We start from the raw sequence: 20951 nt of genomic DNA, 5'->3' as shown, positions 1-20951 counted from the left end.
ACTGCATAAAAGTCCTACTCTGCCCTGCTGGATGGTGCAAATGGTTAAGCACTCAGCTACTAACTGAAAGTTTGGCAGTTTGGATCCACCCAGGGGCACCTCGGCAAAAAGGTCTGGTGATCTACTTCTGGAAGATTAGTCATTGAAAATTCTATGGAGCACAGTTCTACTTTGAAACACACGGGGTTGCCATGAGTCAGAATCAACTCTACGGCAACTAGTCTTTTGTCCCTGCTTACTTCCAAGTGTAAATATAAAGCTTTAAAATGCCTTTTGTCTATTAACTGAAGAACAAAAGTTGCTACAGGAGGAGGAATAGGTGAAGAAATTAGCACCAATACCAAATCCAAAGAAACTTTTAAGGTACTGGTAATTTTTTAATTGTTATTTATGTGTAACAACTGTTATTCTCTTGCCAATTGTGAAAAGAACACTGAGAAAGTTAATGCTAATTAAATTACTAGAGAGTGTTCAATTTAAAAATAGCTGGTCTTGTAGGGATCACCTATTTATACAATAACGTTCTTGTCTAAATGATGTCCTTTACAGAAGAAAATATTTATAATCAAATATATTGTTTCATGACTTAAGGTTTTATTTTATGACTTTCCTATAAAACATATAAAGCCCATATCTAGAATAGATAAATGTATAGAGACCAAAGTTTATTAGTGGTTACCAGGAGTGGGAGGGAGGGGGCAGGGGGGGTCATTGCTTAGGGGGCAGTAAGTTCTATTAACAATGGTGGAATAATTTGGAAACAGAGCGGTGATGTTGTACGTGATGAACGTAATCAATGTCACTGAACTGTAGATGAAAAAAATGTTGAATCGGCAAATGTTTTGTTATACTTTTACCAATATAAAACAATTAGAAAATATATAAAGCCCAATATCCATGTTAATGGTTCTTAAAAACAACCCAAATCCGTTGCCATCAAGTTGTTTCCTACTCATAGCAACCCTACAGGACACAGCAGATCTGCCCCACAGAGTTTCCAAGGAGCGGCTGGTGGATTCGAACTGCTGACTTTTTGGTTAGCAGCCAAGCTCTTAACCACTGTGCCACCAGGGCTCCTTTATGGTTCTTAGAGATACAGTAATTGCTAGGTGACATTTTTTTAGATTTCCTAAAGAAAAAAAAATACAAATACCAAAAATTAAATTAATATATAATTGCAGATTTTGAGAGGGATTGAAATTTTAAAAATAAAGCCTAACCCTGGAAGCAGAAATCTATTTCATCTGCACACTTTATCAGTTTATTACTTATAATCATAAACAGTTGGCTTAAAATTTAATTGCTCTTCCCAAGGTGTTAAGGTATCAAGTCAGTAGAAAATTGTGCCTTTCAAAATTTTTTGAACACTTCACTGAATTATTACAAAGTTAGTGGAATCAAACAGCAAACTATATGTGAACAGTCTAGCACAGATATCAGTAATAAATGCATAATCATAAAAGCCAGAAAAACCAAACTGACATTCTATAGCCATAAAACAAATGTAAATGATTTTCCACATACTAAGGACAAAGTCTACATTTTTACTGAAGTTTAGTACATTTTTATTTTAGTGAGAATCAGAATGAACTTATTTATGACATGGACAGACACTGAAGATAATTATAAATAACTGCCCATATCAGTCAGCTCGTTTTAGAAAATAAAGAGCCAAACAACATTATATTTAAATTCACCATGAAATTTTTCTTAAAGACAGAGAGAGAAGAAGGAAAGTATTAAAAAGATCACCATGTTTGCATCCAGCCCACATCTACTTTTAAGTAACATTATGGAAATACTTTGGCTAAAGGATAAGCCATCAGATAACAATTTATGCTTTTATTAATGGAAAACTCCACTTACCGTAGCTTCATTGCACACCGTGCACTTAACCACATGCTGGTGAAGCTTGCCATCCAAATTGATTAGAGATTGGCACACACGGCAGTTTATAACTGGAATACCACCGGCATCTGGACTGGCAATGGCTGTATATGGAGGTGGGAGTTCCGCTGAAAAGATATTAGTTAGTGAGTCAGACTCTCAGAGGTATTATGGTTGGTTATATTATGGAACATATAAGCAATAGAAGTAAAGTAGAAACCATAAAAGTTTTCTAATGTCCTTTTATTATTTTTTTTAAAATTAGCCAACTTATCCTAGTTTTTTAGCATAAACACTTGAGATTGTCTTATGCTTGTGAAGTAAAATGATTTTTTAAAAAAATAATGTTTTATTGTGTTCTCAGTCAAGGTTTACACAGTAGTTTAGATTCCTATTCAACAATTTCTACACAAGTTGTTCAGTGACACTGGTTACGTGCTTCACAAAACGTGAATATTCTCATTATTTCCATTCTGGTTGTTTTGTTTCCATTCATCTAGGTTTCCTTGCCCCCTTACATTCTCATGTTTATTTTAAAGTACTTGTTGATCTTTTGGTCTCAGATAGGTGATTTTTTAAAGGAGCATAGTACTTACGGGTGATATTCATTATTTTTTGAGCCAATTTGTTACTTAGCTACAAGGTGACCTCAGGAGTTAGTTTCAGTTCAAAGTCTGAAGAGTATCTCAGGGCAATAGTTTCGAGAGTCCTCTAGTGTCAACCAGTCCAGTAAGCCTGGGTTTGTTGTTTGTTTTCAGGAATTTGAAGTTAGTAAAATAATTCTTAATTCTGATAAAATCTAAATCACGTTGGCCTACGCTCACTCCAATGACCCAGTATCATTTTACTAACCCAATTAGTAATTATTATTAATTAATTAATTATTAACACTCAAAATATCCACTTTACTACAATACAGAAATTCATAAAGCCTGCAATAGGAAAGTGGTGATTTATGTCTAAAGTAAAAATCTTGGACTAATGGTCTGACTACCAAGAAATAAAAATAGTTAATGAAAGCAAAATTTTGAAGTTATTTATACATACACATGGATTGTGTAGCACCATACTCTCTGTTAATACTGGACTCAGCATAATGACTGCTGCTATGGCAGAAACAAAATAGTTTTGGAGGTAGTCAAGGAAAGACAAGAATGTGCCTAGGAAAATTAAACTTATCAGCATATTACAAACATGGGAATCATGCTACTTTTAGCCACAGAAGACAAAAAATAATAAACAACAGTTTTTAGTCTCAACTTTTTACTTAAAATTCAAAATCTAATAAATGCATTAAAATACTTGTGGGTGAAAAACATGATGTCTGGGATTTAAATACTCCAAGGGGAAAAAAAAGTGGGAAACAGATGAACCAAGAGTAGGAAAATGTTGATAATTGATGAATATAATGACATGGAAGGTCATATTATTGTTATGACTTTTGTATATGTTTAATAATTCTCATAATACAAAGATAAACACACACACACACTGGTTTTTGAGAGTTCATTTGTCAACTAATGCAGTGGGTAAAAGGTAGAAGCCCAGTTTCAGATTTATGGGTGTATCTGTTTCTAAGTTTGAGAAATGAATCTTGATAGAATACTCTGGAATGGGATTCCTAAAGGGGTCTGCCTAGTGCCTTCTGAAGCTATCTCAATTATAGGTCTAGAAGGCCTTTAAAGGGAAGGTATTGTTTTAGGACATCTAGAAAAGGCTATATCCCAACACACGACCTAAGCACTACTCAAGAGAACTAATATCTCAAGGATTTCTGCGACACTATAAAATACAATCCCAATACTAATTATGAAAAGAGCTATTTTTGGAATAGAGATTTTCTGACAACTAGATTAGATTCTGAACTCTGATATTTTAAAATGACTTAGAGTACAGCACATTATGGTATATTTAGAATCCACATACTACCACCTAGCAACCTCAGGGTTAATCGTGTCGATTTTTTTTCAGACAGTAAGGAACAAGTCCTATTCATTCAAATGATTCATAGTAAGAGGAATTTCTGCAGTGGCCAAAGTTATGAAAGAAGCCAAACTGAAATCACAATATGTTCACATTTCTGGGAGGTTTATACCAGAATGGGGAGCCCTGGTGTGCAGTGGTTAAGCAATCAAGTGCTAACCGAAAGGTTGGAGGTTTGAACCCAGCAGCTCCTCCATGGGCGAAAGATATGCCAGCCTGCTTCCATAAAGATTTACAGTCTTGGAAATTCTATGGGGCAGTTCTACTCTGTCCTGTAGGGTTGCTATGACTCAGAATTGACTCAACAGCAATGGGTTTGGCTTTGGGTTTGGTATACCAGAAAACTGCCAAACACTGAGCTTAAAAAAAAGTTATAGGTGTTTTAAATTACAAAAATAGCTTTAAATCCTTGAAAGACTTTGAAGCTGATCCAGAGTGGACAGTAGTGCATTGATCAAAGATAAGAACAAGTTAAAGGAGCAATGAGTCAACAATACATTTTGAGCCCTTGCAATTTTCAGATTACCTTATCAGATCTCAATTGCAGTATCCTAGGAAACCAATATACCTCACCAGAAATTTAAGACATCTCAAGAGGAATAAACAAGATACATGCAGAGAACTTAGCACACTGCTTGATATATAATAATACAGTGAAACCTGTGAGAGCCGAACTGGTTGGAACTCCCTTGTTTTTCCAGGTCTCGAAAATTTTCCACCTTTGACAGGATGCCGTCTTAATCACTTTTCTATAGCTCGTTTAGTGGAAAATATTTGCATTTTCCTTCTCTGACAGGTTTCTGCCTTACACTGGTTCCAACTTTCACAGGTTTTACAATAAACAGTTTTGAATAATTGTTGTTGTTGTTAGGTGCTGTCGAGTCGGTTCCGACTCATGGCAACCCTGTACACAACAGAACAAAACACTGCCCGGTCCTGCACCATCCTCAAAATTGTTGCTATGCTTGAGCCCATTGTTGCAGTCACTGTGTCATTCGATCTTGTTGAGGGTCTTCCTTTCTCTTGCTGACTCTCTACTTTACCAAGCATGATGTCCTTCTCCAGGCACTGATTCCTCCTGATAACATGTCCAAGGTATGTGAGACGTAGTCTTGCCATCCTTGCCTCTAAGAAGCATTCTGGTTGTTAGCAAAGCATTATTAATAAAAGTTAGTTTCCTCTCTTGCCTTTTATTTGAGTTATAAATTAACAAGAAGTAGTTCTCCTATAATCCCAGATCTCCATCCTACTCTGTGATAGAAAAGAAACTGAAAGGTGAGATAACTTCATAAAGAAAATATATTGGTGGTGAGGGGAGGTGGCAGTACTCTACAACTACATAAAAAAGACAGTAAAACTTAACCACTCTAACAAGCAACAGCTTTGCTCAAAGGAATCGCCTAAGAAAATGTCAATGTGTGGTTTTAAGAAGCATTTGAAGTGTATCAGAGCCAACAAAACCCTATGAAATTTTCCTGTAATATTTGTACCACATAATTTTTGAGTCTGTCAAAAAAGAAAAGATTCTGATGACAAAAATATGTTCTAATTTACTCTTTGGGGGGCTAGGGGAGTGTGGGGGAGGCAGAACAACCTCTATGGATTGAACTCTAAGATGGGGGAGGTCACAAACTTCACAAAGCCAGGGTCATGTCTGGTTTGTTCATGACTGATTCACCATCACTTGATGTAGTGCCTGGTCCATTAAAGATGCTCAGTAAATACTGACTGATTGAATGAATGAATTTGTAAATCACTAAAATTTATCCAATACATCTGTTTCTCTTAGAAAAATAACACTAAGTATATTACCTCTACTCTCTTCCCAGGGATGCTAGGTCCTAGCAGAGGAGTACAGCTTGCCTGAAAAAAGGCTCTCTTCCATCCAGAAGAATGTCCTCTCCAAATCATGCGTGGAGAGAGATGAGGTAGTCAGGGGACACTGGCCTGGCCCACCAGATAAGTGGAATCAATCCAAGAGATCAATAGAATGACAGATGCTGCAGCCTAATTACTCTACTAAACAGTGCTTTCAGACCCTTTGTTTCCATTTTCTGTCCATTACTTCAGCCCTAAGCTGATTTGGAGATATTTTTTGTACTTTTGGCCTCTTATCACTCAGATTTACCTCAAGGAAATCTTCACCTAGAGCTCCATCTCCTCTTGCAAGACTGTCATAATTCCAGACATTTACTCCACAGTTAGTAAAACTAGAATAAATAGTAACTGAGATTTATTCACTTTGTCTCTTTTAACTTTAAAACATTCAGCAGCTCACTGCTATCATATCATACATATTTTAAATGTCTGCCTTGGATAAAAGTCTACCATAATCTTAGACTCAGGAACATTAGATATTAAGAGTTACAAAAATTCTTCTTTTTGTAAGAGTCTTAGATTACTTGTCATTAAATAATGGCCATTTTCTCTATGGGATTAGCCTAAATGAAAAATCTTTTTACCTCCACATGAGCCAGTTGTGCTTAACTCTGAAAACTGTCTCAAAGTTTCAGAATTGCAGAATGTTTGAAACTCAACCAGTCTTAAAAATCAGAGAGTCTAATTTCTTCATCTTACAAAGGAGAAAACTGAAGCCCAGAGATTCTGACTCTTAAAGCATTGCATAGTCCTGGTGGCGCAGTGGTTAAGCATTCGGCTGCTAACCAAAAGGTCGGCAATTCAAATCCACCAGCCACTCCTTGGAAACCCTATGGGGCAGTTCTACTCTGTCCTATAGGGTTGCTATGTGTTGGAATCAACTCGATGGTAATGGGTTTGGTTTGGTGTTTATAGCACTTCTTCAGTAATCACAGGAGCTGACTCCTGTCCCAGAGATCTCTCCACAATAACAGTTCCCTCCCTTAGTGAATAATGACTCAATGTAGGGAAGAGAGGTAAGGACCAATGAGGAGATTCTGTAGAAACAGCTAGGCAAAAATCTGTCAATGAAGATTTTTGGAGAATCAGATCTGGGTTGAAAGGGATTAGGAGGAGGAGAAGGAGAAGTCGGGAAAAAAAGAATAGAAGAGAGTATGAAAAAAAAGACTGAGTTCATGATAATAAAAACTTCACAGAAAAACTGAGTCATAAAAGAGACAGGATAATAGCAAATGGATCAAAGATATATATAATCCTCTCTCTGAAACACTCAGAAAGAACCGTTATTATTCTATTAAACCTACAAGTGATCAAATTACATTTTCCCATCATAAACATGGGCTTAATTCATTTATTTAATGCCAAAAAACCCCTCTGTCCTGCTAATTCATTCTGGTGTATTAATCCATACTTTTATTTTTTTTTCAGATACATTCTCCAGCACTTTAAAGGTTGAAATTATTTTTGCTGTGTTGTGCTGACCTTTATTATCTCAGTTATCCCTTTACAAATGTCTTCAATGGCAGTATTTTTCAGTTTAATTCACTTACTTCAATAACATACTCTTTATATTCAGCTCTTCAGGCCCTTGACAAAGATGTCGTATCAAGTTGAAATGTGGCATCATTAAAATTAGAGATATTTTAGGATATTATGATTATAGGATAAGAAAAGTATAAAAGAGGAGTCTGAGGAAAGCCCTGGCTTTTTCTCCTCCTACTTTTATTGGAGGGGCTCATTTTCCCTTAGGATCTTTGTGGAGAGTGTGGGTTATGAACAGAATGACCTTGGCTACTATGGAGCATCTGCTTCTAGTGTAAAAGTTCTCCAGTCTAATTTAACCCAGAGAAAGGGAAAACCACTTTCTGTTCCTCCCCGTCTTTGAAACCAAGGAAATAAGCCGATTCCAGGAAACTCCTGGGTTCTTCCAGAATCATGCCACCCTCATTAAGGATTCCTCTGGCTCAAGCCAGATTGGAAGTTAAATGTGATGGTCATTAGGTTACAGACTCTCAGCTCCAAATCCAATCTTTTCTACTCTGCTTTGTGATGCTGGAACTGGAACTCTGCAAACCACATTTCTGCTTTTGCCAGCTTGCTCTAGGTTATGTTTGGTTAAGAGGAGGTGATAGAGGGAACCTGCAGGGTTGGAGTAGGAAGAAGGGACTTGCTCCTTCTTGTCTGTCACCTGTTTGCTTTCTGCAGGCCCCCTACCTGCTTGTTGTCTCTCTGAGCGTCACCCCAGGAATGCTTCTTCACCATGGCAGCAGTTCCTTCCCATTAGCAACAACTGAATCCAGTTTGCAGTTTTCAACACTTGCCAGAACCAGCTTTATTGCGCTTCCCCTCACAGAAGACCTGAGCACTAGCTCGCCAGCGCCTCTCCCCAGGTGGACAGCAGCCTTCCCCTAAGCTCAGAGAAACCAGCATTAGCTGGCTGCTGCCTCTTTCTCACATATCATGTTTCAGTTCTGCATGTGCCCTCCTTTAAGTTTCTAAGTTTTAATAACTCCAACGCCTTCCCTTGTTTCCCTCAGCTCTACAGGGCGGTAGTTGCTTCCTGCATTGTTGTTGTTGTCAGGTGCTTTGGAGTCAGTTCCAACTCATAGCGACCCTATTTTATCTACAACGGAACGAAACACTGCCCAGTCCTGCAACATCCTCACAGTCATTGTTATGCTTGAACCCATTATTGCAGCTACTGTGTCGATCCATCTCGTTGAGGGTCTTTCTCTTCTTCACTGACCCTCTACTTTACGAAGCATGATGTCCTACTCCAGTGACTGGTCCCTCCTGCTTCCTGCATTAGAGTTATCTTTTTTTTCCATTCAGCTACCTAGTTAACAACTTTATACCCAGATAACAATTTTTTATACTAAGTTTATTGTATGATTTCTGTCTTCTGATCAGGCCCTGATTGAAACAGAAACTCATATCAGGAGCAGACCTAGGAAACAGACCCACAAAGATGGGATTGGAGGATTAAATTGGTCATGTGTTGAGCTTGAATGTAGTGCTAAGCTCCTTTCCAGTAGGAAATGGGATAGAAGTAATCGGCGGCATCCTGATGAATCAAATAATCACTTGTAGTTGATTGTGATATTTGGGGATCCTTTACCTGATCATTATGGCAGGTTACTTTATGGACTGTGGTGTGGGATGGATGCTTCTGAATGTACTGGAGCACTTACAGAAAGAAAATGAGAAGTTCAGGTCTTTAAACTCTCAGCTCATGTCAGGGTCAGAGAACCAGAGCTTCTATGGCAGCCCCAAAGTATCACTTATTTCTAATTTTCACCGGGTTTATATTGCTAGAAATCAAACACAAAGTTTGTGTGGATTTCAAAATTATAATATCAGCTAAATCTACAGTCTTATCAAATCTCTCATGGGAAAGTTAGGGCAAAAGAGTGGGACTTTGAAACTTGGAAGGGGTCATCTTTTTTACCCAAACAGAGCTGAGAATCTTAAACCCCTGAGTCACTCTGAGCCTCCCTTGCCAGTGGAATGCAGCTTGTGTCTGAGTACACTTCCTTCCCTTGCTTGAAAGCCCTGTAATAACCTCAACTGAGGCAATCTCCTTATAAAGGGATGCCCATTCTCTGTAAGACCCATTCATAGAGCCCCTCATTGACACTAGACCCATAACTAGGGTGAGACCTCAGCATGCTCCAGGAGGACAAGAACAAAGTCTCACTCAGAAGGAAGCAGCTTACACACTGAAAGAATTGCAAACTTCTGATAATATATATTGTCAAAAACCTGGAGAATATGTGTGGGAGTGGATGTTGTGGGTGTTAAACCAAAGAGGATAAAATATAACACCGGATTGAGTCCAATTTAATGATATGGATGCACTTGCCAAATCTAGATCCAATATGTTTGATTATAAAGATAGAAATGGTTCTAACAGTTTACTTGTTGGTTGATGAAACTTGGCCTTACATTTATTGAGGCTGAGATACCAGAACATCCTTAGCATAATATAGAGGAAGCAATCTAAAATTTTAGGAAGCTAGGAATGTTGGAGTGGATTTATCATGGAAGATCTGTATACCCACACCACCACCCCTACATTCCCTGAGAGGGCTCAGAGGATACTGCCTTCACTAAGGCTTTGATAAACACATTATTTAGAGGAGCACATGCATACTGCTATGGCCGCTCTCCTATGAAGGCCAGGCATTCCAGACCAAGATGACTCTATTGAGATGAGCTCCTGATTTCAGTGGGGATAATGGGATTCCAGAGTAACAGAGACCAATGGCAGCACGTAAATGTCAAAGACAAGGTGGATTCATTTACTGTAAAGAGAAGTAGTGGCTATTAGAATATTTTGATCCATAAGGATCTTTGGCAGTGGCTAACTGAAATTAGCCTAGGATTGAAATAGATGCACAACCTGCAAAAATATTACTTGATACATATAAAATAAAAAACTCCCAGTCTTGTGACCAGCAGCCAGTCTTGAGTAGCCACAGTGGCGAGTCACAACATTTCAATCCTGTTCTAACAAAAGCCAGTTTACAGACTCAGAGCCCCTTGATTGAAGGGGAGTCCCGTCCACTTGAAAAAGGATCCAGCAGCACGGCCACAAGTATATGCTGTAAATCCTGCTCCAAGCCTTCCCCAAAGAAACCTGAGGCCATTCACTAGAGTGATTGTTCAGTAGGGAAAAGGAAATACACAGGCCTTGCAAGGATTACTAGAAACTGGCTCTGAAATGGTGCTAATTCCAGAGGACTCAAAATTCCACTGTGGTCTACCAGTCAAGGAAAACGCTTATGACCATCAGGTGATTGATGGAGTCTCAGCCCAGGTTTGACTCATAGAGGGCCCAGTTGATCTGTGGACCTGTCCTGTAGTTATTTTTCTAGTTTCTGAATATATAACTGGAATAGACATTCTTCGCAACCAGCAAAATATCCAAATTGGCTCTCTGGTCCACAGATAAAGGGCTATTTGGTAGGGAGGGCCAAGTAGAGGCCCCTACAATTTCTCCTTCCAAAAGCACCATCACATTCGTGGAAAGAGCTGCAGGGATTAGTGCCACTATCAAACACTTGAAAGATGCAGGGGTGGTGATACCTATAACATCTTCATTTAACTTGCCTGTTTTCTAAGTTTGACTGCTGCTCCAGGGCAATACTAGTTTCTTAACTGAAGAGGTATGATAAGGCCTCTCTATGAGCTCTGATGCCAGAGAAAGTTGAGGCCTTTAGCTATAGTTAGGTGAAAAGCAGCATCCTGCCAGGCATTCTGTGGATGCTTAGGAGTTAGTTAGCATTCAGTCAGTCACAGGTATTGAGCAACTACTCTGTACCAGGCACTGTGCTAGATGCCTGTCAGGGATACCATGGAGAATGAGGTGTGCTCCCAGGACTCAAAAAGCTCATAGTGACTCTACACGACAGAGTAGAACTGCCCCCATAGGGTTTCCAGGGAGCACCTGGTGGGTTCAAATTGTTGACCTGTTGGTTAGCAGCCATTGCTCTTAATCACTACACCACCAGGGTTTCCTCAAAAAGCTCACGTCCTTAAAATGCAGAAGTGCAATAAAACGACTAGTGTGGTAAGCACCCTGATAGGGACATGCACACAGGGGACTTTGGGAGCACAGAGGAGAGCATCTAATTCTGTGGTCTACTAGATTTGACTTGAAGGTAGGGTGTGTATGTGTGTGTACAGGACTGGGGGGTGTGACACAAAGTTATCTAGCAAAATTCTGCATTTCCTCTAGTGCAGCAACCCTCCTATATATTTTTATCATTAATTTCTTTCCCCAAACAGAGGCTCTAGAAAAACAGGCATACCTTACCCAGTGTCATTATAATATCATCTGAGAACCAATTATCAGCCTACATCCTGGCACCATACTTCGTACGGGAGCTTACGTGTGTCCACGGCAGGCTCTGAGGCAACAACAAAGCAGGTATTCTTATCTAGCAGGTGATGACGAATACGGAATTCCACTACGAGCTATTCAATGACTACCTTTCCCCAGGCATTTGAGTTGTGCTAAGAGGCTGCCATATAACTGGAGATGCTGGCAGTAAATGCCCCATGACCTGGCAATAACCAATTCCTAGATAACAACAGTTCTTGCTCTGACTTCTATATTTCTCATAATGTAATACCTCTACCTCATTCTAATAGTGCATTTCACCTGTGGCATTAGTGACATTTCCAATTATTGACAGTCAGTTATGTATCCTTTCACTTTATAAACTACTGTGTATATTTCTATTTCAAAAAAATGCAAATTTTCCTAGCACAACTTATATGAAATCACATCACTTATTTGCATGGCTCCGTTCTTACTGCTGTTTACAATATTGCTTCCAAGAAAAGCATAAGTTTCAAGAAAGATAGAGACACTCATTATTTTTATAGAAAAAAAAAATTCTTCCAGAGCAAAAAATGTAGTAGTCTAGAAATGAAGAAACTCTTGCTGTAGCCTGAATAAGTAAAGAACACCTATTCTGTCACTCTTACTAAACAGCTCGTTTTCACAAAGTATCACAGACTGTGTGCATTGTCTAAGAGAAAGCAAGAAACTTCTCTATGCATAACTAGATTACTTATTAATTGATAACTTACAACTTACAAGTATTCATAAATCACAGTTATAAGACATACTTAAAAATAATTGGACAAGAAAACATTTAAAGTAAGAGAAATGTGAGGGAGGAAAAGTGATCTGAGTATATGGAGGTAGGAGATTCAAACTGGATTTTTAATGTTTCATTTGTTTAAATATATGAAACTGTATGTAACAATGTTAGGGTCCAATGAAATTAGATGGTAAAACCAGTTGCCATTGGGTTGACTGACTCATGGCGACCCAATGTATGTCAGAGCAGAACTGTGCTCCATAATGTTTTTCAATGGCTGATTTTTCAAAAGTAGATCACCAGGCCTTTCTGCCAAGGCAACTCTCGGTGAACTCGAACTTCCAATCTTTTGGTTAGCAGCCAAGTGCGTTATCCATTTGCATTCCTCAGGGACTCCACTATGTGAATAACTATATTATACTCTGTACTTATCCACATTTGAAATATTTCACCTGATTTTTAAAATAACCTAGAGATTAAGAGATTCTGAGTGAAAGTCAACAGTTTAGTAATTTTGGAATTTGGAATATATTCACTATAAATCTTAAGTAAAATTAGATACATACATGGGGTCAGATGAACCTCTTGAAACCAATATTTACTTTTTATGCGTACAAAAAAAAACAAACCAAAACCGTTGCCGTTGAGTCAATTCCGACTCATAATGACCCTACAACTGCCCCATAGAGTTTCCAAGCCTGTAACCCTTATGGAAGCAGACTGCCACATGTTCCTCCAGTGGCATGGTTGGTGGGCTTGAACCACTGACCTTTTGGTTAGCAGCCAAGTGCTAAACCACTGCACCACCATGGCTCCTTTAGGTAATATACAAATACACATATTCTTATTTTCTTCATCTTTCTTACACAAAATGGAGTATGCCTTATACACTGTTTTTCATCTTGTTTTTTTCACTTTGCAATATATCCTGTAAATCCTTCCAGGAAGTTTCCCCATTTTCCCCCAGCTGCCTAGTATTCCATTTCGTGGCTGTGTCATGGCTTACTGTAGTGGCTTTATAACATGGCCACAGATTCTTTGACACTCCTCCCATCAAAAAGTGAATTTGATGTTCCAACACCTTCAGTCTAGGTGGTTTGTAACTGCTTTGGCCAACAGATCATGGCAGAAGTGACTAGTATCTGACTTGTATCTCACTTTTGAGACTATGTCATAAAAAAATCACATGGTTTCCACTTTGTTCTATAAGAACACTTGCTTTTAGAACCCTGAACTGCCATATAAGAAGCCCAATTACTCCACGGTCACACAGCTGGTAAGACTGCACGGAGAAATTACATGGAGAGCCCCTAAGGGTACATGATGAGAGAGACATGCTCGGCCAACCCCAGCTGTTCCAGCCTCCAGTCATTTGAGTCCCCCCAGCTGAGGCTGCTGACATTTACAGCAGAGATAAGTCATCCTCACCAAGCCCTGCCTAAATATTAGATTTGTAAGAAAAATAAATGATTGCTGTTGTTTTAAGTTGCTGAATTCAGGATAATTTTTTACATAGCAATAGATTAGCACAATACTTACCAATTGTGTCCATTCTTTTGTTATTACAGTGTAGCAATAAATAACCTTGTAATTTATTAAACATCAATCCATTCTTGTACATATATATCTGTAGGGATAAATTCTTAGAACTGATAAATAAGTAAAAGCATTAATAAGTTTAATAGACTGAAATCATTTTAGATTATAATAATAAGAATATTATATCTTCATTGAGGGAGGTGATAATGGTAGCAATATTTACAGAAGAATAGCTACAGTAATGATAAAGTCAAAACCAGGTCACAGGAGGTTTGGTTTAAAGAACTGTAGGTATTTAAACTAAAAAGAAGAAACTTCAGAAAGAGAATGAGAGTTGTCCTCAAATACCTGAAGGGCTGTCATACGGAAGAGGAATCGGGTTCTAATAGGTAACACTAATAGATACTGGCATCTGAAACTTAAATAACCAAAAAACCCCATTACTGTCAAGTCGATTTCGACTATAGCAATCCTATAGAGCAAAACCTGGAACTGCCTCATAGGTTTCCAAGGCTGTAATCTTTACAGGAGCAAACTGCCACATCTTTCTCCCACAGAGTCACTGGTGGGTTGAACTGCCAACCTTTTGGTTAGCAGCCGAGCGCTTAATCACTGCGCCACCAGGGCTCCTCAAAACTTAAATATCTATGTTATATCCTAGAACTCACACACTAAAATATCATCAACAATACTATGAGTTAGGTTGATGATTATTATTATTATCCCCATTTTACCACAGGCAAACATGCACAGGGAGATTTTATAAGTTTTCCAAAGTTACAAACTTCACAGGAGATAGAACCAGTATTCAAATCCAAGCAGTTGGGCCCCCAGTTCCATGTTCTTAACTTTTGTACGGTTTTCTTCCCTAGATTCAAGGAACAGAATTTCAACTCAACAGCACAAATATATTTCTAGAAAAAAGAGCTACACAAAGACATAATGAGTAGTCCCAGGAAGAAGTAAGGTGCCGCTTACTAGAAGCAGTTAGATACACAACAGGCAGTCATTCAGATGGATTACAGAGAGTATTCAAGTTTTAGCAGTAAGATTGGACCAGATGACCTGTAAGGCCACTTGTAATCCTGAAATTCTATTATTCTAAAACTGCTAAGTATGAAAGATGCAATTGAGTCAATTATTACAGTAATCTCCAAAAGCTTTACCATCTTCAATAAGACTTTTTGTTTCAGAACATCCCCTAAAGCATTTCGCTTTTTATTTTCTTTTGTAACAAATTTTTTTTCTTTTTTTTTTAACCTTCTGAATCACTCAAACTAATTGGCCTCTTTTCCCTGAAAGATTTTTCAGAGTTTGTTATTCTACCTCAGTCTAAAGGAGCCAGCACAATTTATACAAATAAGTCAGCAGAAGAAATAAGAGCCATTTTCTAGTCTCAGCCCTGAAAGTAACCAGCTTGTGGTCCTGGGAAAATCACTCATCCTCTCTAGGCCTCTCATTGCTCTTTCTTAAATTGACCATTCCCTCCTCCTTTGTTCTTCCTGTTACCTCTGTTACAAGCTGCTATACATAGTCATATAAGCTGCTGCTTTCACAGCAAATTCCTTGAAAACAAAGACCCTCCACGTCAGACACATCTTAGTATCCGCCAATCACTTGGTACAATGTCTTAGAAAGCAATCAATGAATTGGACCTCAGTTTTCTTGCCTTTTAAATGGGGAGGATAGATCTAAAAATTATTCCTAGCTCTGCCACGATCTAGTTGAATAGCCTTAGCAAAGTTACTTAGCCCTCTTGCTAGAGATTGCCCCAACTATAAAGATAGCTCATCTCTAAGATCCCTTTTAGCATAATAGTCTATAATTTTATAGACTATGAAAGCAAAAAGTCCACTAAGTTGGACATGTAGTTACTTGGAAAGATTCTCCCGAAAGTTTATTTTTCAAAATAATTATATATTATCTTTACAACATATCTCATATTAGGAGATGCTGGCTCAATTTGTTTATTTTTAAAAGGTACGAAGTCCCTGGGTGGTACAAATGGTTAACACGCTTGGCTGCTAACCCAGAGTTTGGAGGTTCGAGTCCATTCAGAGGCACCTCAGAAGAAAGGTCTGGCAGTCTGCTTCCAAAAAATCAGACACAGAAAACTCTATTGAGCCCAGTTCCACTCTGACACACATGGGGTCGCCATGAATTGGAATCAATGCAACAGCTACTGGAAAAAAGAAAGATATATTAACCTGAAACAAGTTCAGTCAATTCTCGTTTTGGATGCTTATGAAAGGCAACCTGACAGAATTAAAAACAAAACAAAAAAGGAGAAGAAATTTGACACATATGTAGTAATTTCCACTAGAGATATGACCTCACAATTTAATGATGTGCTATCAACAACAAGACTTTAAAAAAAAAAAAAAAAAACTTAACACTGTATCAGTTATGAATATACACCTATGGGATGAAATTTAAGTGATGGTCATAAAGTTATGCAACTGGGCACTTCTGGCTTAAGACAAAATTATTATTGATTACACCATACACAGATTTTAAAAGCGACTTATCTCTAATTCAATGAGAAAAAAGGGAATGTATGCCTCGGAAAACTATGTGAGACAAATTAACTTTACTGATAATAAAGACTGAAATATCAATAATGCATATGAAGAGTTTGAATAAATTTGTTTCAAAAAACGTGAAAGGGAAAAAAGGCAATATTTTGTTTCACTTAATTTATTTTGTTTATGTATAACTAAATTAATAAATTAAAATTTTAAGTAGGTAATTAATACCTTAATATATATCACTGAAAGTGTACCAATTCAAATTGGCAAAAAAAAAAAATTCTCTTGGGAAATGGGGAAGCTGTTTATATTTTGGGTCATCTTGTATGCAGGCATGGACGATAGTTTGGAAACTCTGGTGGCATAGTGTTTAAGAGTTATAGCTGCTAACCGAAAGGTTGGCAGTTGGAATCTACCAGATGCCCCCTGGAAACCATATGGGGCAGTTCTACTCTGTCCTACAGGGTCGCTATGAGTCGGAATCGACTCAATGACAAGCGGTTTTTGGTATGTAATCATTAAGGGTGGGTAGCAAATCCAAATATTACTTTTACTGAGCCTGGAAAAGTATTCTACATAGAGAATGAGAACCACATCCCTGAATTAGGTATATTTGGAAAATGCTTTTGTAATAAATTTTTTAAGTAATATTGTGCTACTTGGTAAAATCCATATTGTTGTTGTTGTTTGTTGTTGAGTCAGTTCCAACACATGGCAACCCCATGTATGCAGAGTAGAACTGGGTTTTGAAGGCTGTGACCTTTTGGAAGCAGATCTCCAGCTCTGTCTTCCGAGGTGCCTCTGGGTGGGTTCAAACCACCAAACTTTCAGTTAGTAGTGGAGTGCTTAAACATTTGTGCCACCCAGGAATGTAGCTCAGTAGAAATCAATGTTTATTTGGGAAATAACATAATATTTAACATTAATCATTAATAACAACTCAGCAGTCTGTGAAAGTCTTCTCACCTTAACTCTACTTACTATCACCAATACCATGTATTGCTTCTCCTCAAGTTGGTGAATCTCATCATTTAATCTCTGAACCCATAAAATTTTACCTTGTAACATGCCTTCTCCCAAATTCTCCCTCAGTAAAAATTACATATTTAAACATTGAACAATTAAGGACTTTCTTGTACATAATTTTAAAATCCATATTATGAATCTACTAAGCTTAAATATCTCAAATTCACAAAATATGGGAGGAAGAAAGATTTTGCCCTTGTCTTTACAAATACATGCTAAGACTTCAGCCTCAAAACATACTGTACAGCTATAATAATCAAAACAGCCTGGTACTGGTTCAATCATAGACACACAGACAAGTGGGATAGAATTCAGAACCCAGAAATAAATCCATCTATCTGTGGACAACTGATTTTGACAAGGCGTCAAAGACCATTCAACGGGGAAAGAACAGTCTCTTCAACAAATGGTGCTGGCAAAATCGGATATCCACATGCAGAAAAATGAAACAGGACCCATACCTCACACTATACACAAAACTAACTCAAAATGGATCAAGGACCTAAATGTTAAAGCTAAAATCATAAAATTCTTGGAAGAAAACAGGGGCAAAACTATGGGACCTAGTTTTCTTTAATGATAGATTATCAAACACAACTATAAATGTGAAAGCAGCAGAAGACAAAATAGATAACTGGGACCTCATAAAAATTAAATACTTATGTTTATCAAAAGACTTTATCAAAAGAGTAAAAAGACAACCTACATACTGGGAAAAACATCGGGAACGACATATCCTGTAAGAGTCTAATTCCTAAAATATATAGAAAACTTCAGCAACTCAACAACAAAAAGACAAACAACCCAAATAAAAAATGGGTAAAGGACATGAATAGACAGTTCACCAAAGAGGACGTTCAACCAACCAACAAACACTTGAAGGGATGTTTGTGATCATTAGCCAGTAGACAGATGCAAATCAAAACTACAAACAGGTATCATCTCACCCCTGCTAAAATGGCATTGATCAAAAAAACAGAAAACAACAAATATTGGCAAGGATGTGGGGAGACTGGAACCCTTATTCACTACTGGTGGAATTGTAAACCAGTACAACCACTATGGAAAACAATATAGTGCTTCCTCGAAAAACTGGAAATAGAACTACCTTATGATCCAGTGATCCCACTTCTAGGTATATATACTAGAGACCTAATAGTAAAGAAACAGATATATGCACACCTATGTTCATTGCAGCATGATTCACAACAGCAAAAAGATGGAAACAACCTAAGTGCCCATCAATGGATGAATGGATAAACAAAATACAGTGGAATACTACACAGCCATAAAGAAGATTGATGAGTTCTTGAAATACATAATGGATGAATCTGGAGGACATTATGCTGAGTGAAATAAGTCAATCACAAAAGGACAAATATTGCACGATCTCACTTTTCTAATAAGAATAGGTATAAAAAGAGAGACCAATGTTCATCAGTGGTTACGAGGGATGGGGGTGGGAATCACTCTCTAGATAGTAGACACCTGTTATATATACACATATACATATATGTCCTAGGCTGTTCTCTAGAGAAGCAAAACCAGTGAAGCATATATATATGTAGAGAGAGAGAGAGAGAGATTTATTGCAAGGAAATGGATCACGTGGTTGTAGAGGCTAGTAAGTCCCAAATCCATGGGTCAGGCATCAGGCTGGAGGCTTCTCCTGACTCACATAGCTGCATGGGCTGACGAACCCAGTATCGGTAGGCAATATAGCAGGCCGCTGGCTCAGGTCCCAAGAACTGAAGATCAGATGATGATGAGCCGAATGCAGTATCCAGAGCAAGCAAGCAAGTTTTGCCAGAACACCCATATATATATATTGGACACAGGCCACATCCCCAAGGAAACTCCTCTTACAACTGATTAGCTGATCACGTCAGATCACATCATGAAGGATGGCTACATCATTGCATAACTGCCAAATAACATCATTACATAACTGTGAAACCATTGAGAATCATGGCCCAGCCAAGCTGACACACAACCTTAACCAGCACTATATATATTTTATACATTTATATATATATAGGTGATGGGAAAGGTAGCACCGAATGTGGGTGAAGAGCACACAGCTTGACCAAAGTAAATGATGTCACTAAGAAGTACACAAGAGAAAGGGACATTTTTGATAAATGATATGACATATATATTGGCGCAATAACACCAACAACAACCAAAAAAATGTGTGTGGTTACATACATATGTATATATGAATATATGAGTATGGGTATGTATGTGTTTGTACATATGCGTGCACATATAGATGTATTTATATGTATGTGTACATACATGTATGTGTGCACGTGCATGTACATCCATATATAATAAACCATATAGCAGGCACAGCTTGGATACTTCTTAGACATAACCAAACACCTCATGAGATTGGTTTTCTGAGTTTGAAGGCTTAGGACCACAATCTCATGGGACAACCCAGTCAATTGGCATAATATAGTTCATAAAGCTTATGTTCTATATCCTAGTTTGATGAGTAGTATCTAGGGTCTTAAAAGCTTGCAAGCAGCCCTCTAAGATACAACTATCAGTCTCTACTTGTCTGGAGCATAAAAGAAAGACAGAAACCAAAGACTCAAAGAAGCTAATCTACAGGACTAAAAGTTTATATGAATGACAGCCTCATCTACCCTGAGACCAGAACAACTAAATGGTGCCCAGCTACCACTAACGACTGTTCTTATTAGTGCCATAATAGATGGATCCAGATAGAATGGAAGAATAATGTGGAACAGAACTCAAATTCTTAAAAAGTCCAGACTTACTGAACCTGTTGAGACTAGAAGACTTCCCAAGACTATTGCCCTGAGATAATCTTTAAACCTTGAACCGAAACTATCCCTTGAGGTCACCTTTTAACTAAATAACAGATTGGCTCATAAAATAAAGAATATCACCCATGAGTACTGCACACCTTTAAAAAATCATCTATATGAGACCAAAGGCTCAGCAATTACTCTAAAGCAAAGATGGAAGGGTAAGGGGAAAAGGAAACTAGATTTCTGGAAACGGAACATCCAGACGTAATTAATGAGAATGTTGACACATTGTGAAAAATGTAACCAATGTTACTGAACAACTTTTGTAGTAATTGTTAAATGGGAACCTAATTTGCTGTGTAAACTTTCACCAAAAACACAATAAAGCATTGTTCACAATAGCAAAACAATGGAAACAACCTGGATGCCCATCAACAGATGAATGGATAAACAAATTATGGTACATACACACAATGGAGTACTATGCAATGAGAAAGAACAACAATGAATCTGTGAAGCATCTCATAACATGGATGAAATTGGAGGACATCATGCTGAGTGAAATAAGTCAATCATAAAAGGACAAATATTGTGTGAGACCTCTATTGTAAAAACCCATGAAAAAGTTCACCCACAAAATGTAACAATCTTTGTTGGTTACCAGGGATGGGAGGGGTGGGGGGGAAATACTAAATAGGCAATAGATAAGTGGT

General features: G+C 37.9%; 1 protein-coding gene across 2 annotated transcripts in view; it reads right to left on the bottom strand.

Annotated features, from left to right (window-relative positions):
• The window catches only part of PIP4P2 (phosphatidylinositol-4,5-bisphosphate 4-phosphatase 2), a 57219-nt gene that overhangs the window by 24927 nt on the left and 11341 nt on the right, over window positions 1-20951 (bottom strand). For both annotated transcript variants that reach the window (XM_004370782.2, XM_023726091.1), the window contains exon 2: window positions 1867-2015. In XM_004370782.2, coding sequence (XP_004370839.1) covers window positions 1867-2015 — 149 coding nt within the window. The remainder of the gene's footprint in view (window positions 1-1866; window positions 2016-20951) is intronic.

This window comes from Trichechus manatus, unplaced genomic scaffold (assembly GCF_000243295.1).
Source record: "Trichechus manatus latirostris isolate Lorelei unplaced genomic scaffold, TriManLat1.0 scaffold00009, whole genome shotgun sequence".
Classification (NCBI taxonomy): domain Eukaryota; kingdom Metazoa; phylum Chordata; class Mammalia; order Sirenia; family Trichechidae; genus Trichechus; species Trichechus manatus.
This window is presented reverse-complemented; position numbering and strand designations above follow the sequence as displayed.